Source organism: Ranitomeya variabilis, chromosome 5, assembly GCF_051348905.1.
Source record: "Ranitomeya variabilis isolate aRanVar5 chromosome 5, aRanVar5.hap1, whole genome shotgun sequence".
NCBI classification, from domain to species: Eukaryota; Metazoa; Chordata; class Amphibia; order Anura; family Dendrobatidae; genus Ranitomeya; species Ranitomeya variabilis.
Genome location: NC_135236.1, coordinates 376801138 through 376821255, shown reverse-complemented (window position 1 = coordinate 376821255; position 20118 = coordinate 376801138). Strand labels below are relative to the sequence as shown.

At 42.4% G+C, this 20118-nt stretch overlaps 1 protein-coding gene across 1 annotated transcript in view; it reads left to right on the top strand.

Moving 5' to 3' along the window:
• CPED1 (cadherin like and PC-esterase domain containing 1) overlaps nt 1-20118 on the top strand; it is a 644735-nt gene that overhangs the window by 338666 nt on the left and 285951 nt on the right. Inside the window, exon 15 of the mRNA XM_077264976.1 lies at nt 8902-9070. Within this exon, the coding sequence (XP_077121091.1) occupies nt 8902-9070 (169 nt within the window). The remainder of the gene's footprint in view (nt 1-8901; nt 9071-20118) is intronic.

The following is a 20118-nucleotide window of genomic DNA, read 5'->3' as shown; positions in this document are numbered from 1 at the left end:
ATTGGCAAATTCGCCACTGGCGCCCTGTGCTCTTCACAGATGAAAGGAGGTTCACACTGAGCACATGTGACAGACGCGACAGAGTCTGGAGGGGCCTTGGAGAGTGATCTGCTGCCTGCAAAATCCTTTAGCATGACCGGTTTTGGTGGTGGGTCAGTAATGGTGTAGGGTGGCATTTCTTTGGAGGGCCGCACAGCCCTCCATGTGCTCGCCAGAGGTAGCCTGACTGCCATTAGGTACCGAGATGAGATCCTCAGACCCCTTGTGAGACCATATGCTGGTGCAGTGCTGAGTTCCTCCTAATGCAGGACTATGCCAGACCTCATGTGGCTGGAGTGTGTCAGCAGTTCCTGCAAGATGAAGGCATTGAAGCTATGGACTGGCCCGCCCGTTCCCCAGACCTGAATCTGATTGAACACATCTGGTACATCATGTCTCGCAACATCCATCAATGGCAAATTGCACCACAGACCAGAGGCGTAGCTAGAGTTTTGGTTCGGGGGGGCGAAACTTCTAAGTGTGCCCCTAACCAGGTAACCTTGATTACAACTGTGTGACGCACCCTAATAGTGGTGGAGGACCTCAGCAGATGACCGCTCTGTTACTGAAGATAATCTCTATACAAAGACCAACATAGATATTACTACTATATGGTCAGTGGTAAATAGCAGCCCTACAGAACAAATAAGAGATCACTGCACAGTTACAGATAATGACTTACCGCTGACATCCTTTCTGATGAAATCGTTCACTTTTCCTGTCTTTTCCATCTGGCCCAGACTGACATGACAACTTCTTCCAGCAATGATTCACCTGCAGAGAATACAACAAAGACATGTTTCACTTCTCACATTCCAGACCCATCACCATCTATTCCCAACCTGCACAAACTCCTCATCCTGCTGATACCCCAAATACTGAGCCGCTGCTGCCGTATGTGTCCCTATTACTGCCCCTGATACCTCAATACTGAGCCGCTGCTGCCATATGTGTCCCTATTACTGCACCTGATACCCCAATACTGAGCCGCTCTACCGTATGTGTCCCTATTACTGCACTTGATACCCCAATACTGAGCCGCTGCTGCTGTATGTCCCTATTACTGCACCTGATACCCCAATACTGAGCCGCTGCTGCCGTATGTATCCCTATTACTGCCCCTGATACCCCAATACTGAGTCGCTGCTGCCGTATGTGTCCCTATTACTGCACCTGCTGTTTGATTCTCTGTGCCCTCTAAATTCTAAAGCACCCCTCTCTAATATAGTAATGCCGGGTGCAAATGCCCTAGAAAACAGAGCCCACATTTTGCCCCCTAGAAAGTAATAATGCCCTGTGTGCCCCTTTAATAGTCACAGTAACCTGAGTTCCCCTGTAACAATAAGTGCCCACTTTACATTTAATAATGTCCCGAGGCTCCCCCCTGTACAGCTCCCCTATACACAGTATGATGCTCTCTTATACACAGTATAATGCCCCTTCCCTGTATAGTACCAGCCACACAGTATACTGACCCCTTAGTAGTCTCCAAACTGTTTGATGGCTCCAGCACGGGATGATGGCCCCTTCACTGTAATTCCCACACTGTACGATGGCCCCCTTACTGTAATCCCCACACTGTAGGATGGCCTTCATATAGTATAATGCACCACATAGTCCTTAATATAGTATGATGCACTCCCCATAGGCAGACTCTATAGCACAAGGCAGCACCCATAAGCAGACTCTGTAGTATAAGACAGCACCCCCATAGGCAGACCCAGTAGTATAAGACAACACCCCATAGGCAGACCCTGTAGTATAAGGCAGGACCTCATAGGCAGTCCCTGTGTTATAAGGCAGCACCCCATAGGCAGACCATGTAGTATAAGGCAGCACACCATAGGCAGACCCTGTAAGTACAATACAGTACCCCCATAGGCAGACCCTGTAGTATAAGACAGTACCCCTATAGGCAGATCCTGTAGTATAAGACAGTATCCCCATAGGAAGATCCTGTAGTATAAGGCAGCACCCCATAGGCAGACCCTGTAGTATAAGGCAGCACCCCCATACGCAGATCCTGTAGTATAAGGCAGCACCCCATATGTAGACCTTGTAGTATAAGACAGTACCCCTATAGGCAGACCCTGTAAGTATAATACAGTACCCCCATAGGCAGATCCTGTAGTATAAGACAGTACCCTAATAGGCAGATCCTGTAGTATAAGGCAGCACCCCATAGGCAGACCCTATAGTATAAGACAGTACCCCTATAGGCAGACCCTGTAAGTATAAGACAGTACCCCCATAGGCAGACCCTGTAGTATAAGGCAGCCCCCATTAAAAAACAATAAATAAATAGTCACCTCTCTTCCTCCTTGTTCCAGTGGTGATCCCACTGCTCCTAGCTCCCACTCATCTTCTGACAGCGGGCGCCGGGTGGTGACATCACTCTCACTGTCAGTGTCGGCGTCGGTGATGTCAGACACTGACGGGGGTGATGGGAGAAGGAGCGCTGCACGCTCCTTCCCTCATCAATGCGGTCAGCTGTATTGGCTAAATGCCGATACAGCTGACCTTGCAGTGATGGGCAGGGGGCCCACTGCTGGCACCAGGGCCCCCCCACCTGCTCAGGGGCCCCATAGCAGCAGAGCAGGGAAACCGAATCTCCCTGCTCTACCGCAGAATGCATCTGTATCGGTGCGCTGCGCGCGCCAATACAGTTACATTAGTGTAGCTCTGGGTGGGCCCCCTCTGAGCTCCGGGCCCAGGGCACTCGCACCCTTTGCCCACCGGTAGCTACGCTACTGCCACAGACTGTCCAGGAGTTGGCGGATGCTTTAGTCCAGGTATGGGAGGAAATCCCTCAGGAGACCATCCGCTGTCTAATCAGGAGCATGCCCAGGTGTTGTATGAAGGTCATACAGGCACGTGGAGGCCACACACACTACTGAGCATCATTGGCTCAGTGGATAGCACTGCAGCCTTGCAGCACTGGAGTCCTGGGTTCAAATCTCACCAAGGACAACATCTGCAAGGAGTTTGTATGTTCTCCCTGTGTTTGCGTGGGTTTCCTCTGGGTACCCCAGTTTTCTCCCACATTCCAAAGACATACTGATAGGGAATTTAGATTGTGAGCCCCATCAGGGACAGCGATGATAATGTGTGCAAATTGTAAAGCATTGCGGTATATGTTAGCGCTATATAAAAATTAAGATTATTATTATCATTTTCTTGTCTTAAGGCAACTGAAGTTGGATCAGCCTGTAACTTCATTTTCCAGTTTGATTTTGAGCATCATTCCAACTTCAAACCTCCGTGGGATAATAGTTGTGATTTGTGTTGATAATTTTTTAGGTTTTGTTGTTCTCAACACATTCCACTATGTAATGAATAACGACTTACAACAGGAATATTTCATTCAGCGATATCTAGGATGTGGGATTTTAGTGTTCCCTTTTTTTTTTTGAGCAGTGTATATTCTGAGCTTGGGTGCTCAGTGAGCGGCCCTAATCAGTACGTAACATGTTGCTATCTCTATTCTCTACATGCACACTTTTACATGGTACGTTGCCAGTTTTTGAGTGAGCATATATTGACTATTAATAATTTAATTGCAATTAAGTATTTAGTTGGACTCTTCTTAAAGGGGTATTCTTAGATACACAGCATAAAAATTTGCATGTTGACAATAAACATGCCTTTCCCTTCTACTGTCATTCTCATGCAATGAGAACTTTTATCTTCCATAGTGCATAGGCTGTTGCCAAGGAGACTGACGAGCCGTTAGACAGATACTTACCTCACCCTCTCTGTTAGCTTATGATCCAGAACTGCTGTTATCAGTCCTACAAAATCAGAATCCACAGCCCCCACTATCGCTAGTTTCAAGACAAATTCTTGTAATCACTGCTTTTACTTTCCCAAGCCATATACTTACTCAAAGGCCCTGCTTAGATCGACATGCATTCATAGTTATAACAGTGCAGACTTCAGAACAAGCACTGACAGACCATTAATGTGTCACAGTAGCAGGAGCTTAGCAGTGGAACAAAGGTACTGAACTAGAGCTGTCAATCAAGAAGGATTGCCTGCCCCTTATAACAAGAAAGAAGTGAAAGTGACTGGAGAGCTGTGTGCTGCACAAGACACAACTTGAGAATAACCCTTTAAGAAGCCATGTCATTATTGAGAACTATAATTGGGCATCAAAGACTATTGTGAGATATGGAATGCTTTTATTTTTCTGAGTTATAACTTAGAAGATATTTGAAATAATATATATTCAGATGAGAACGTTTGGAGCATGCTCTTGGTTAAAATAAAATTATTTTTCATCATCTCGTCTGTTTTCAAAAACAGATAATGTTCATGTATATTGTTACTTGCCAGTACTACAGTATATGTAGCTTATAAATCTGTTGTGGCACATCCATTCCTGATCATATGCACAAACAACATTTCCATACAGTTAGCTAAGTAACAGCACTCCATGCCATGCAGCAGCTGCAAAATAGTTACAATTTAAAGGTGAATACAAGGAGAGAAAGAGGCAACACTTTAACTATTGTTCAACTACTGTGTTGTGCATTCTTTTTTACAAATGTGTATTGCCTACTTTGCTATCATTATCGTGCTGTCATTAATTCTTTAATTTGAGAGCATAATTGAAAGGCATTTTATTTTCACTTTTTTCAGCAAATGCGGCAATTAATTCACTAACATGCTTTCCACATCAGTTTTGATGTTTGTCTAAGATTGCTTACATTTTGCATGACACCAGCTAAAGATTTAGAAGAGGTTAATCAATTTGCCAATCTGTTTTGTGTTCATTTAAACTATGGGATTCAAAAACAAAAATAATATACACATTTGGAAAATAGTTTTATCTGGCAATAACATTGTGTTTTCTGAGCATTTATATCAATTAGATGTTTTATAATTGTTAAAATAAACACTAGCTATAAACTTCGGTCCAGGTCTATACTTGGTTTTTTTTTCTGTATATCTTGTACATGAAAGTTCTTGTAGAACAGGAGTGCAGAACATATTTTGTCAAACGGCCACATTGTCATACTGAATCAATCCCGAGGGACATAAAAAAAATGTAAAGGGCACTTACATGAATACATCTCCAGAACCACTATCAGTGCATGGAAACATTAACAGAATCAAGTTGTACATATTTGAGGAGGATTTTGAGAGTTTCTGCTCAAAAAACTGATGGTAATCAAAACCTAACTTACAGTGAGTTTTTGGATCAAAAACTGAGCACAAACTCCCCAATTTTCCTCAAAATCTCAAAACTCCAAGCTTTGATGAGATCACAACCACTGTCAGTACATAAATCCATCACCAGAACCACAGTCAGTTCATGAATCCAGCATCAGAGCCACTACCAGTACAAGAATCCAGCACCAAAACCTATGTCAGTTTATGCATCCAGCACCAGAACCACAGTCAGTACATGAATCCATGTATAGCTAGAAGTAGAAGGAACCAACACCAAACAACATAGTAAATACCTTATTAACCTTGCAGCAATTCTAGCAGCTTGAGAGAGCTTCTCGGACACCGGTGCTTCATTGGGAACAAAATAGCATCATACCAAGTCCAATCAAAGAAGCAATGAAAAGTGGCACTTGGTGATCAGTTGAAATGATTCTTCTTTAATTAGGTAAATCAATATTTGGGTGTAAGTGACCGGTTGGTCCTCTGGACTTTAGAGTTGGTAACTCCACTAACCACAGTGTCGATAATGACACTCCATTACTTCTTAGTTTAAATTTTTTTTAGTGAAATTTCACTGGTAATAGAGAAAGAAACTCATGTAAAGCCTTTTGTAGGAAGTGTTCCAGCTATCTATATGCCCCCTATTGCCTCTGGCAATGCTATTAATCTTTTCCATGATTTAGTGGCGCACGACATCAATGCTCAAATTTATCTGGAGATGCCCCAGAATTTGAGTGAAGGGAAGTTATTTGCACTAAAGAGATTAAAAGACAGGAAAGATTTAGTGGTTTGTCAAGTGGACAAGGGGGGCAATATAGTTCTAATGAGAAAGGATTACTACAAACAAGAATCTTTGAGACAACTTTCATATAACAACACATATACCCCTTTGAGCTATGACCCCGCCGCCAAATTTAAATCTAAACTTTGTTTCTTAAAAAACAGGTAGATTTAGGTGTTCTCTCTTTGAAAAAAGCAGAAAAACTATTGCCCGAGTCCCCTAATAAACCACATTGATTCTTCATACTGAAAATCCATAAATCTCTCACCTCTCGCCCAGGACGCCCTATAATCTCTGGAGTGGGATCTTTGACAGAGCCACTGTCTAAATAAGTTGACTGGCTCTTGCAACCCCTCCTAAGATATGTCCCCTCTTATATCAAAGATACATGCAAATTTTTAAGGGTAGTACAGGACATAGAGTGACAAGATGATTTTTCTTCTTACAGCTAACGATGTTGAGTCTCTACACAAGACTTATTAAAGCCATTTACAATATACTCCAACAAACTGACAAAAACCCAGATTACATCAATTTTATATGTAACTGTATAGAATTTATACTCACTCATAACACATTTAGGATCTTGGAAAAATGGTACGTGCATTGCCTAGGTACAGCTATGGGCATGCCAGCTGCTTGTGCCCTGTCTAATTTGTACCTTGCAGTTTTGGAAAAAATGTATATATTTTCTCCAAAAATCCTTTTCTCAAATTCATAAAAATGTACGCATGTTATATATGTTATATAGTCATGGTGTGGTCAGGTATAAATGAGAACTTCAGTGATTTTGTAATCTGTTTCAATAATTCCAACAATATGAATATGGTATTCACATTGGTATATGGAGGTCTTGAACGTAATTATTTGGATGTCGGGGTGGAAGTAAAAAATGGGGAACTGACAACAGAGGTTTTCAGAAAGCAAACCTCCACTAATTCTGTTTTACATTTCTCCAGCGCACACTAAAGCACATTACCTTATAGCCAAGTTTTACGCTTAAGGAAAAATAACAGCAATGAAATAGGTATTGAGAAACAATCAGCTGAATTAAGGAAAATATTTTCCTTGAGAGGTTATCCTAACAAATTATTAGAAGCACTGGAAAAAGCAAAAAAAAAATCTAATCGAAAATCCCTGTTCAAATACAACAACATGAATAAATGTAATAAACCAAAAAATTTTATTTTCAATTTTAAATTTGGTTCTATGGACAATGCAATCTGCTCTACTATAATCAATAATTGGCATGTATTAATTTAAGATAAAGATCTAAGAGATCAAGTTGAAAATAAACCTTTAATTACCTATAGATTTTATCTCAATTTAAAAGGCAACCCCGTTAAAAATCGCTTAAAACCTGCACACAATTGGCTAAATAATTCCAGCATAAAAGGTTAAAGAAATATCAGAAAAATAACCTTTATCTTTGTCATATCTGTAAACTAATAAATGAAAAAAGTGTGTCAAAGGCTATGCAAATACATGGCATGTATTTACAAACATACATCCAAATCTACAATTAATGGAAAAGCTTACAAATTCACAAATATTCTTCTCCAAAAAATAGAGGCACATGTTTTGGATTGCTTAAGGCAGAACTGGCTTTAGTGTCAATATAACTTTAAAACATGTCAAAAAAGAAGCAAAATTTGCCCTTTCAGTGCTCCATTGGTAGAATTTGGACAAATATATTAATTCCTGTAGTTTAAGTTTTGATTTTAGGTAGTAATTTGGAATTACCGTATTTTCCGGCGTATAAGACGACTTTTTAACCCCTCAAAATCTTCTTAAAAGTCGGGGGTCCTCTTATACGCCGGGTACAGACAAATGTGCATATGGTGGGTGGGGGAGGGTGGTCCCGATGACGAAGAGAGGGGGCGTCTCACAGGAAAGTGTGAGTGGAGTAGCCCCCTATTACCTCATTGCGGCAGCGTGGGGGTCTCTGTGCTGGGGAGCGGCGGCTACTCATTGCGGTAGCATAGGGTTTCTGTGCTGGGAGCGGCAGCTCCTCTTCGTGCCGTGGGGGCTCTGTGCTGTGGGGCAGTGCATCTTCTTGCAGCGTCGGGGCTCCTCCGGCATCTCCTCAAGGCCCAGAGGCACCGGCAGCTCCATTGCTGCGATGCGGTGGCCTCCGGGAAAATGGCCGCTGGGGGCGGCACATGCTCAGATTCAGATCTCGACCCGAGATCTCGGGAGACGAGATCTGAATCTGAGCATGCGCCGCCCCCAGCGGCCATTTTCCCGGAGGCCACCGCATCGCAGCAATGGAGCTGCCGGTGCCTCCGGGCCTTGAGGAAATGCCGGAGGAGTCCCGACGCTGCAAGAAGATGCACCACCCCACGGCACGAAGAGGAGCTGCCGCTCCCAGCACAGAAACCCTATGCTACCGCAATGAGTAGGCGCCGCTCCCCAGCACAGAGACCCCCACGCTGCTGCAATGAGGTAATAGGGGGCTACTCCACTCACACTTTCCTGTGAGACGCCCCCTCTTCATCATCGGGACCACTCCCCACCCCAAAAGGCACATTAGTCAACGGTCCAATAAGATGACATACGGCATATAAAAAGACCCCCGACTTTTAAGAAGATTTCATATTTTAACTGGAAACGTTGGGGGGTCGTCTTATACGCCCAGTCGTCTTATATGCCGGAAAATACGGTGGGTGCTAAATAGTCAAGAAAGAAATATATTAGTAAACAAGACATATACGTTTGCCTTGACTTTTTATCTTTGTCACTCAATGTACAATTAAAATATAAATGACATGATAATTAAAACATGTCCTGTGACAACATTCAGGAATTTAACATTAAAAAGTGATAGCTGGTGAGCTGAAAATACAGATCCTAACTTATAGCATCTAAGATTTTCTGAATAATGTTTAAATATTATTTTTTTCTAGCTTTGCAAAATACCCACTTGGACTCGGAACAAATCCCATCACTTTACATGTTACTGATGATTCTTCACAAACCCCAATATTATTAAGAAGCTATAGGATAACGGTCTTTCGAGACGATCGTCCAAGTCTGCCTTTATTTGACCACTACAAAATGTGTGGATTTGTACAGGTATAGACTGATTTTTATTCTGTGTATAAATGTTTTAAGTATTCACAATTAGCCAGCTTCTGCAACTCACACCCATAGATATAACTGCAATTAAAGCAGAGCTTTCGTCTTTATATCTGCACTATGTAATTACAGTATGTGACAGCTATAGGTTAACACACCTTGTAGTCAAACTTGTAGAAAAAATGTTTTGCACTTTGGCTCCCAGGAGCTCAGAAGGAATATACCCGACACAAAGCTTACTGTATCCCTATGTAACATAAGAATAGGAAATATTATGTTATCTGCTTATACAAGTAAAGAAGTCCATGAAAGCTGAGCTGCACTGAATATTCAAACCCTTAACAAAGCAGTATTTTATCGGGAAGACACATAGTCACCAGTGCCACCACTGATGTCGCCATGTGGTCATTGTTATTGAAGGTAGGGTCAAAAACAAAGCAAACCTTAGGTACTAGATAATGGCTTATTTCTAAAGGTACCTTCACACGAAGCGACGCTGCAGCGATAGCGACAACGATGCCGATCGCTGCAGCGTCGCTGTTTGATCGCTGGAGAGCTGTCACACAGACCACTCTCCAGCGACCAACGATGCCAAGGTCCCCGGGTAACCAGGGTAAACATCGGGTTGCTAAGCGCAGGGCCGCGCTTAGTAACCCGATGTTTACCCTGGTTACCAGCGTAAAAGTAAAAAAAACAAACAGTACATGCTCACCTGCGCGTCCCCCAGCGTCTGCTTCCTGACACTGACTGAGCTCCGGCCCTAACAGCACAGCGGTGACGTCACCGCTGTGCTTTCACTTTCACTTTAGGGCCGGCGCTCAGTAAGTGTCAGGAAGCAGACTCTGGGGGACGCGCAGGTGAGCATGTACTGTTTGTTTTTTTTACTTTTACGCTGGTAACCAGGGTAAACATCGGGTTACTAAGCGCGGCCCTGCGCTTGGTAACCCGATGTTTACCCTGGTTACCAGTGTAAAACATCGCTGGTATCATTGCTTTTGCTTTCAAACACAACGATACACAGCGATCGGACGACCAAATAAAGTTCTGGACTTTATTCAGCGACCAGCAACATCACAGCAGGATCCTGATCGCTGCTGCGTGTCAAACGAAATGATATCGCTAGCGAGGACGCTGCAACGTCACGGATCGCTAGCGATGTCGTTTCGTGTGAAGGTACCTTTAGATTCAGTCAAACCTGACTCACTCTAGCAGGATAACATTCACGTAGTCTAGTGCTTTGCAAATTGTGAAGTGACCTTACTGGCCTACATAATATGTCCCAGTTAAGAATGCAGATTTCACAGGAAAGGCACATGCTTTTCTGTGACTGAAGTAATCTATGATTAACAAAGCAATTGATTCGTTTTGTGTTTTTTTTGTAATGCCATACAAGGTTTATGAGACAAGTTAAAGGTAAGCTGACTTTAATTTTTTTGTAAAGGTATTAACTTTGACCAACAGTGACGTTAAGACGTCATTTTGTCATGGCCTATGAAACCCCTGTAAAAAAATATCTTGAGATTCCCTGATTTAGTGTACGACCCCAATTTCCAAAAAGATGGAACACAGTGTAAACTGCAAAGAAAATAAGAATGCAATTTGGAAATGTCTTGCAGCCAATGAAAATGAGCAAATATATTCCAGTGGAATTGAATTATACTTGAATATTACAAAAATATGCAAAATATAATTTTTTTTTATAATTCACTTCAGTACAGATTCAGCAAAGTGGTGGCTGACTGGATGCGATTTTGATAAACTGCAATGGACCATCAAAATAAAAAATACTTATGCTTGTCTTACTGCTTACCTCTACACAGTGGCGTAACTTGAAACTCATGGGCCCCGATGCGAAAGCTCCAACGGGGCCCCCAAATATTTTAAATCTTTAATACCAATAGTCTTTTTCTATAGGCCAAAGGGACTTTTAGGGCCCCCTAGGCTCCAGGGCCTGGGTGCGATTGCAACCCCTGCACCTGTTGTAGTTACACCCCTGCCTCTACAGCTCTACAGCTGAGTGTTGCTCAGGATCAAAGATAATCAGAGGTTCATCAATCTGTGAATAACTGCGTTTAAAATTAGAAGAATAATTTTAGTAAAATGTTGCTAAATGTACATTTTCAAAAACTTGGAATATCCCACCATCCACAATATATAATATCAAAAGATTCAGATATTTTGGAAAAATCACCCGGACAAGGCCCATGATCAATATTGATGCTTGTGATCTACTGGTCCGCAGATGGCATTAACCCCTTCACCCCAAAGCCTGTTTTCACCTAAGTGACACGGCCAATTTTTACAATTCTGACCACTGTCACTTTATGAGGTCATAACTCTGAAACGCTTCAACGGATCCTGGTGATTCTGACATTGTTTTCTCGTGACATATTGTACTTCATGATAGTGGCAAAATTTATTTGATATTACTTGCGTTTATTTGTGAAAAAAACGGAAATTTGGTGAAAATTTTGAAAATTTTGCAATTTTCAAACTTTGAATTTTTATACCCTTGCATTAGAGACTCATATCGCACAAATTAGGTAATAAATAACATTTCCCACATGTCTACTTTACATCAGCAAAATTTTGGAACCAAATTTTTTTTTTGTTAGGGAGTTATAAGGGTTAAAAGTTAAACAGCGATTTCTCATTTTTTAAACAACCTTTACAAAACCATTTTTTTTAGGGACCACACCACATTTGAAGTCATTTGAGGGGCTTATAAGATTTAAAATACCCAAAAGTGACACCATTCTGAAAACTACACCCCTTGAGGTACTCAAAACCACATTCAAGAAGTTTATTAACCCTTCAGGTGCTTCACAGGAATTAACGGAATGTGGAAGGAAAAATTAACAGTTAACTTTTTTATCCACATAATGATTTTTAGCAACAATTTTTTCATCTTCACAAGTATAAAAGGAGAAAATGGACCACTAAAGTTGTTGTGCAATTTATCCTGAATACACTGATACCCCATATGTGGGGGAAAACCACTGTTTGGGCGCACGGCAGGGCTCGGAAGGGAAGGAGTGCCATTTGACTTTTTGAAACCAAAATTGGCTGGAATTGAGATCGGACACCATGTCGCATTTGGAGAGCCCCTGATGTACCGAAACAGTGGAAAACTGCCACAAGTGACCCCACTTTGGAAACTAGACCCTTCAAGGAACTTATCTAGCTATGTTGTGAGCACTTTGAACCCCCAGGTGCTTCACAGAAGTTTAGAACATAGAGGCGTGAAAATAAAAAATCAAATTTTTTCCCCAAAAAATGATCTTTTAGCAACAATTTCTCTATCTTCACAAGTGTAAAAGGAGAAAATGGACCACTAAAGTTGTTGTGCAATTTATCCTGAATACACTGATACCCCATATGTGGGGGAAAACCACTGTTTGGGCGCACGGCAGGGCTCGGAAGAGAAGGAGGGCCATTTGACTTTTTGAAACCAAAAATTGGCTGGAATTGAGATCGGACACCATGTTGCGTTTGGAGAGCCCCTGATGTACCGAAACAGTGGAAAACCGCCACAAGTGACCCCATTTTGGAAACTAGACCCTTCAAGGAACTTATCTCGCTATGTTGTGAGCACTTTGAACCCCCAGGTGCTTTACAGAAGTTTAGAACATAGAGGCGTGAAAATAAAAAATCACATTTTTTCCCCAAAAATGATCTTTTAGCAACAATTTCTCTATCTTCACAAGTGTAAAAGGAGAAAATGGACCACTAAAGTTGTTGTGCAATTTATCCTGAATACACTGATACCCCATATGTGGGGGAAAACCACTGTTTGGACGCACGGCAGGGCTCGGAAGGGAAGGAGCGCCATTTGACTTTTTGAAACCAAAAATGGCTGGAATTGAGATCGGACACCATGTCGCGTTTGGAGAGCCCCTGATGTACTGAAACAGTGGAAAACTGCCACAAGTGACCCCATTTTGGAAACTAGACCCTTCAAGGAACTTATCTAGCTATGTTGTGAGCACTTTGAACCCCCAGGTGCTTCACAGAAGTTTAGAACATAGAAGCGTGAAAATAAAAAATCACATTTTTTCCCCAAAAAATGATCTTTTAGCAACAATTTCTTTATCTTCACAAGTGTAAAAGGAGAAAATGGACCACTAAAGTTGTTGTGCAATTTATCCTGAATACACTGATTCCCCATATGTGGGGGAAAACCACTGTTTGGGCGCACGGCAGGGCTCGGAAGGGAAGGAGTGCCATTTGACTTTTTGAAACCAAAATTGGCTGGAATTGAGATCGGACACCATGTCGAGTTAGGAGAGCCCCTGATGTACCGAAACAGTGGAAAACCGCCACAAGTGACGCCATTTTGGAAACTAGACCCTTCAAGGAACTTATCTAGCTATGTTGTGAGCACTTTGAACCCCCAGGTGCTTCACAGAAGTTTCGAACAAAGAGGCGTGAAAATAAAAAATCACATTTTTTCACCCAAAATGATCTTTTAGCAACAATTTCTCTATCTTCACAAGTGTAAAAGGAGAAAATGGACCACTAAAGTTGTTGTGCAATTTATCCTGAATACACTGATACCCAATATGTGGGGGAAAACCACTGTTTGGGCGCACGGCAGGGCTCGGAAGGGAAGGAGGGCCATTTGACTTTTTGAAACCAAAATTAGCTGGAATTGAGATCGGACACCATGTCGCGTTTGGAGAGCCCCTGATGTACCGAAACAGTGGAAAACCGCCACAAGTGACCCCATTTTGGAAACTAGACCCTTCAAGGAACTTATCTAGCTATGTTGTGAGCACTTTGAACCCCCATGTGCTTCACAGAAGTTTAGAACATAGAGGCGTGAAAATAAAAAAATCACATTTTTTCCCCAAAAATGATCTTTTAGCAACAATTTCTCTATCTTCACAAGTGTAAAAGGAGAAAATGGACCACTAAAGTTGTTGTGCAATTTATCCTGAATACACTGATACCCCATATGTGGGGGAAAACCACTGTTTGGGCGCATGGCAGGGCTCGGAAGGGAAGGAGCGCCATTTGACTTTTTGAAACCAAAATTGGCTGGAATTGAGATCGGACACCATGTCGCGTTTGGAGAGCCCCTGATGTACCGAAACAGTGGAAAACTGCCACAAGTGACCCCATTTTGGAAACTAGACCCTTCAAGGAACTTATCTAGCTATGTTGTGAGCACTTTGAACCCCCAGGTGCTTCACAGAAGTTTAGAACATAGAGGCGTGAAAATAAAAAATCACATTTTTTCCCCAAAAAATGATCTTTTAGCAACAATTTCTCTATCTTCACAAGTGTAAAAGGAGAAAATGGACCACTAAAGTTGTTGTGCAATTTATCCTGAATACACTGATACCCCATATGTGGGGGAAAACCACTGTTTGGGCGCACGGCAGGGCTCGGAAGGGAAGGAGTGCCATTTGACTTTTTGAAACCAAAATTGGCTGGAATTGAGATCGGACACCATGTCGCATTTGGAGAGCCCCTGATGTACCGAAACAGTGGAAAACTGCCACAAGTGACCCCACTTTGGAAACTAGACCCTTCAAGGAACTTATCTAGCTATGTTGTGAGCACTTTGAACCCCCAGGTGCTTCACAGAAGTTTAGAACATAGAGGCGTGAAAATAAAAAATCAAATTTTTTCCCCAAAAAATGATCTTTTAGCAACAATTTCTCTATCTTCACAAGTGTAAAAGGAGAAAATGGACCACTAAAGTTGTTGTGCAATTTATCCTGAATACACTGATACCCCATATGTGGGGGAAAACCACTGTTTGGGCGCACGGCAGGGCTCGGAAGGGAAGGAGGGCCATTTGACTTTTTGAAACCAAAAATTGGCTGGAATTGAGATCGGACACCATGTTGCGTTTGGAGAGCCCCTGATGTACCGAAACAGTGGAAAACCGCCACAAGTGACCCCATTTTGGAAACTAGACCCTTCAAGGAACTTATCTCGCTATGTTGTGAGCACTTTGAACCCCCAGGTGCTTTACAGAAGTTTAGAACATAGAGGCGTGAAAATAAAAAATCACATTTTTTCCCCAAAAATGATCTTTTAGCAACAATTTCTCTATCTTCACAAGTGTAAAAGGAGAAAATGGACCACTAAAGTTGTTGTGCAATTTATCCTGAATACACTGATACCCCATATGTGGGGGAAAACCACTGTTTGGACGCACGGCAGGGCTCGGAAGGGAAGGAGCGCCATTTGACTTTTTGAAACCAAAATTGGCTGGAATTGAGATCGGACACCATGTCGCGTTTGGAGAGCCCCTGATGTACCGAAACAGTGGAAAACTGCCACAAGTGACCCCATTTTGGAAACTAGACCCTTCAAGGAACTTATCTAGCTATGTTGTGAGCACTTTGAACCCCCAGGTGCTTCACAGAAGTTTAGAACATAGAAGCGTGAAAATAAAAAATCACATTTTTTCCCCAAAAAATGATCTTTTAGCAACAATTTCTTTATCTTCACAAGTGTAAAAGGAGAAAATGGACCACTAAAGTTGTTGTGCAATTTATCCTGAATACACTGATTCCCCATATGTGGGGGAAAACCACTGTTTGGGCGCACGGCAGGGCTCGGAAGGGAAGGAGTGCCATTTGACTTTTTGAAACCAAAATTGGCTGGAATTGAGATCGGACACCATGTCGAGTTAGGAGAGCCCCTGATGTACCGAAACAGTGGAAAACCGCCACAAGTGACGCCATTTTGGAAACTAGACCCTTCAAGGAACTTATCTAGCTATGTTGTGAGCACTTTGAACCCCCAGGTGCTTCACAGAAGTTTCGAACAAAGAGGCGTGAAAATAAAAAATCACATTTTTTCACCCAAAATGATCTTTTAGCAACAATTTCTCTATCTTCACAAGTGTAAAAGGAGAAAATGGACCACTAAAGTTGTTGTGCAATTTATCCTGAATACACTGATACCCAATATGTGGGGGAAAACCACTGTTTGGGCGCACGGCAGGGCTCGGAAGGGAAGGAGGGCCATTTGACTTTTTGAAACCAAAATTAGCTGGAATTGAGATCGGACACCATGTCGCGTTTGGAGAGCCCCTGATGTACCGAAACAGTGGAAAACCGCCACAAGTGACCCCATTTTGGAAACTAGACCCTTCAAGGAACTTATCTAGCTATGTTGTGAGCACTTTGAACCCCCAGGTGCTTCACAGAAGTTTAGAACATAGAGGCGTGAAAATAAAAAAATCACATTTTTTCCCCAAAAAATGATCTTTTAGCAACAATTTCTCTATCTTCACAAGTGTAAAAGGAGAAAATGGACCACTAAAGTTGTTGTGCAATTTATCCTGAATACACTGATACCCCATATGTGGGGGAAAACCACTGTTTGGGCGCACGGCAGGGCTCGGAAGGGAAGGAGTGCCATTTGACTTTTTGAAACCAAAATTGGCTGGAATTGAGATCGGACACCATGTCGCATTTGGAGAGCCCCTGATGTACCGAAACAGTGGAAAACTGCCACAAGTGACCCCACTTTGGAAACTAGACCCTTCAAGGAACTTATCTAGCTATGTTGTGAGCACTTTGAACCCCCAGGTGCTTCACAGAAGTTTAGAACATAGAGGCGTGAAAATAAAAAATCAAATTTTTTCCCCAAAAAATGATCTTTTAGCAACAATTTCTCTATCTTCACAAGTGTAAAAGGAGAAAATGGACCACTAAAGTTGTTGTGCAATTTATCCTGAATACACTGATACCCCATATGTGGGGGAAAACCACTGTTTGGGCGCACGGCAGGGCTCGGAAGGGAAGGAGGGCCATTTGACTTTTTGAAACCAAAAATTGGCTGGAATTGAGATCGGACACCATGTTGCGTTTGGAGAGCCCCTGATGTACCGAAACAGTGGAAAACCGCCACAAGTGACCCCATTTTGGAAACTAGACCCTTCAAGGAACTTATCTCGCTATGTTGTGAGCACTTTGAACCCCCAGGTGCTTTACAGAAGTTTAGAACATAGAGGCGTGAAAATAAAAAATCACATTTTTTCCCCAAAAATGATCTTTTAGCAACAATTTCTCTATCTTCACAAGTGTAAAAGGAGAAAATGGACCACTAAAGTTGTTGTGCAATTTATCCTGAATACACTGATACCCCATATGTGGGGGAAAACCACTGTTTGGACGCACGGCAGGGCTCGGAAGGGAAGGAGCGCCATTTGACTTTTTGAAACCAAAATTGGCTGGAATTGAGATCGGACACCATGTCGCGTTTGGAGAGCCCCTGATGTACCGAAACAGTGGAAAACTGCCACAAGTGACCCCATTTTGGAAACTAGACCCTTCAAGGAACTTATCTAGCTATGTTGTGAGCACTTTGAACCCCCAGGTGCTTCACAGAAGTTTAGAACATAGAAGCGTGAAAATAAAAAATCACATTTTTTCCCCAAAAAATGATCTTTTAGCAACAATTTCTTTATCTTCACAAGTGTAAAAGGAGAAAATGGACCACTAAAGTTGTTGTGCAATTTATCCTGAATACACTGATTCCCCATATGTGGGGGAAAACCACTGTTTGGGCGCACGGCAGGGCTCGGAAGGGAAGGAGTGCCATTTGACTTTTTGAAACCAAAATTGGCTGGAATTGAGATCGGACACCATGTCGAGTTAGGAGAGCCCCTGATGTACCGAAACAGTGGAAAACCGCCACAAGTGACGCCATTTTGGAAACTAGACCCTTCAAGGAACTTATCTAGCTATGTTGTGAGCACTTTGAACCCCCAGGTGCTTCACAGAAGTTTCGAACAAAGAGGCGTGAAAATAAAAAATCACATTTTTTCACCCAAAATGATCTTTTAGCAACAATTTCTCTATCTTCACAAGTGTAAAAGGAGAAAATGGACCACTAAAGTTGTTGTGCAATTTATCCTGAATACACTGATACCCAATATGTGGGGGAAAACCACTGTTTGGGCGCACGGCAGGGCTCGGAAGGGAAGGAGGGCCATTTGACTTTTTGAAACCAAAATTAGCTGGAATTGAGATCGGACACCATGTCGCGTTTGGAGAGCCCCTGATGTACCGAAACAGTGGAAAACCGCCACAAGTGACCCCATTTTGGAAACTAGACCCTTCAAGGAACTTATCTAGCTATGTTGTGAGCACTTTGAACCCCCAGGTGCTTCACAGAAGTTTAGAACATAGAGGCGTGAAAATAAAAAAATCACATTTTTTCCCCAAAAATGATCTTTTAGCAACAATTTCTCTATCTTCACAAGTGTAAAAGGAGAAAATGGACCACTAAAGTTGTTGTGCAATTTATCCTGAATACACTGATACCCCATATGTGGGGGAAAACCACTGTTTGGGCGCATGGCAGGGCTCGGAAGGGAAGGAGCGCCATTTGACTTTTTGAAACCAAAATTGGCTGGAATTGAGATCGGACACCATGTCGCGTTTGGAGAGCCCCTGATGTACCGAAACAGTGGAAAACTGCCACAAGTGACCCCATTTTGGAAACTAGACCCTTCAAGGAACTTATCTAGCTATGTTGTGAGCACTTTGAACCCCCAGGTGCTTCACAGAAGTTTAGAACATAGAGGCGTGAAAATAAAAAATCACATTTTTTCCCCAAAAAATGATCTTTTAGCAACAATTTCTCTATCTTCACAAGTGTAAAAGGAGAAAATGGACCACTAAAGTTGTTGTGCAATTTATCCTGAATACACTGATACCCTATATGTGGGGAAAAACCACTGTTTGGGCGCACGGCAGGGCTCGGAAAGGAAGGAGCGCCATTTGACTTTTTGAAACCAAAATTGGCTGGAATTGAGATCGGACACCATGTCGAGTTAGGAGAGCCCCTGATGTACCGAAACAGTGGAAAACCACCACAAGTGACCCCATTTTGGAAACTAGACCCTTCAAGGAACTTATCTAGCTATGTTGTGAGCACTTTGAACCCCCAGGTGCTTCACAGAAGTTTCGAACAAAGAGGCGTGAAAATAAAAAATCACATTTTTTCCCCAAAAATGATCTTTTAGCAACAATTTCTCTATCTTCACAAGTGTAAAAGGAGAAAATGGACCACTAAAGTTGTTGTGCAATTTATCCTGAATACACTGATACCCGATATGTGGGGGAAAACCACTGTTTGGGCGCACGGCAGGGCTCGGAAGGGAAGGAGGGCCATTTGACTTTTTGAAACCAAAATTGGCTGGAATTGAGATCGGACACCATGTCGCGTTTGGAGAGCCCCTGATGTACCGAAACAGTGGAAAACCGCCACAAGTGACCCCATTTTGGAAACTAAACCCTTAAAGGAACTTATCTAGCTATGTTGTGAGCACTTTGAACCCCCAGGTGCTTCACAGAAGTTTAGAACATAGAAGCGTGAAAATAAAAAATCACATTTTTTCCCCAAAAAATGATCTTTTAGCAACAATTTCTCTATCTTCACAAGTGTAAAAGGAGAAAATGGACCACTAAAGTTGTTGTGCAATTTATCCTGAATACACTGATACCCTGTATGTGGGGAAAAACCACTGTTTGGGCGCACGGCAGGGCTCGGAAAGGAAGGAGCGCCATTTGACTTTTTGAAACCAAAATTGGCTGGAATTGAGATCGGACACCATGTCGAGTTAGGAGAGCCCCTGATGTACCGAAACAGTGGAAAACCACCACAAGTGACCCCATTTTGGAAACTAGACCCTTCAAGGAACTTATCTAGCTATGTTGTGAGCACTTTGAACCCCCAGGTGCTTCACAGAAGTTTCGAACAAAGAGGCGTGAAAATAAAAAATCACATTTTTTCCCCAAAAATGATCTTTTAGCAACAATTTCTCTATCTTCACAAGTGTAAAAGGAGAAAATGGACCACTAAAGTTGTTGTGCAATTTATCCTGAGTACACTGATACCCCATATGTGGGGGAAAACCACTGTTTGGGCGCACGGCAGGGCTCGGAAGGGAAGGAGCGCCATTTGACTTTTTGAAACCAAAATTGGCTGGAATTGAGATCGGACACCATGTCGCGTTTGGAGAGCCCCTGATGTACCGAAACAGTGGAAAACTGCCACAAGTGACCCCA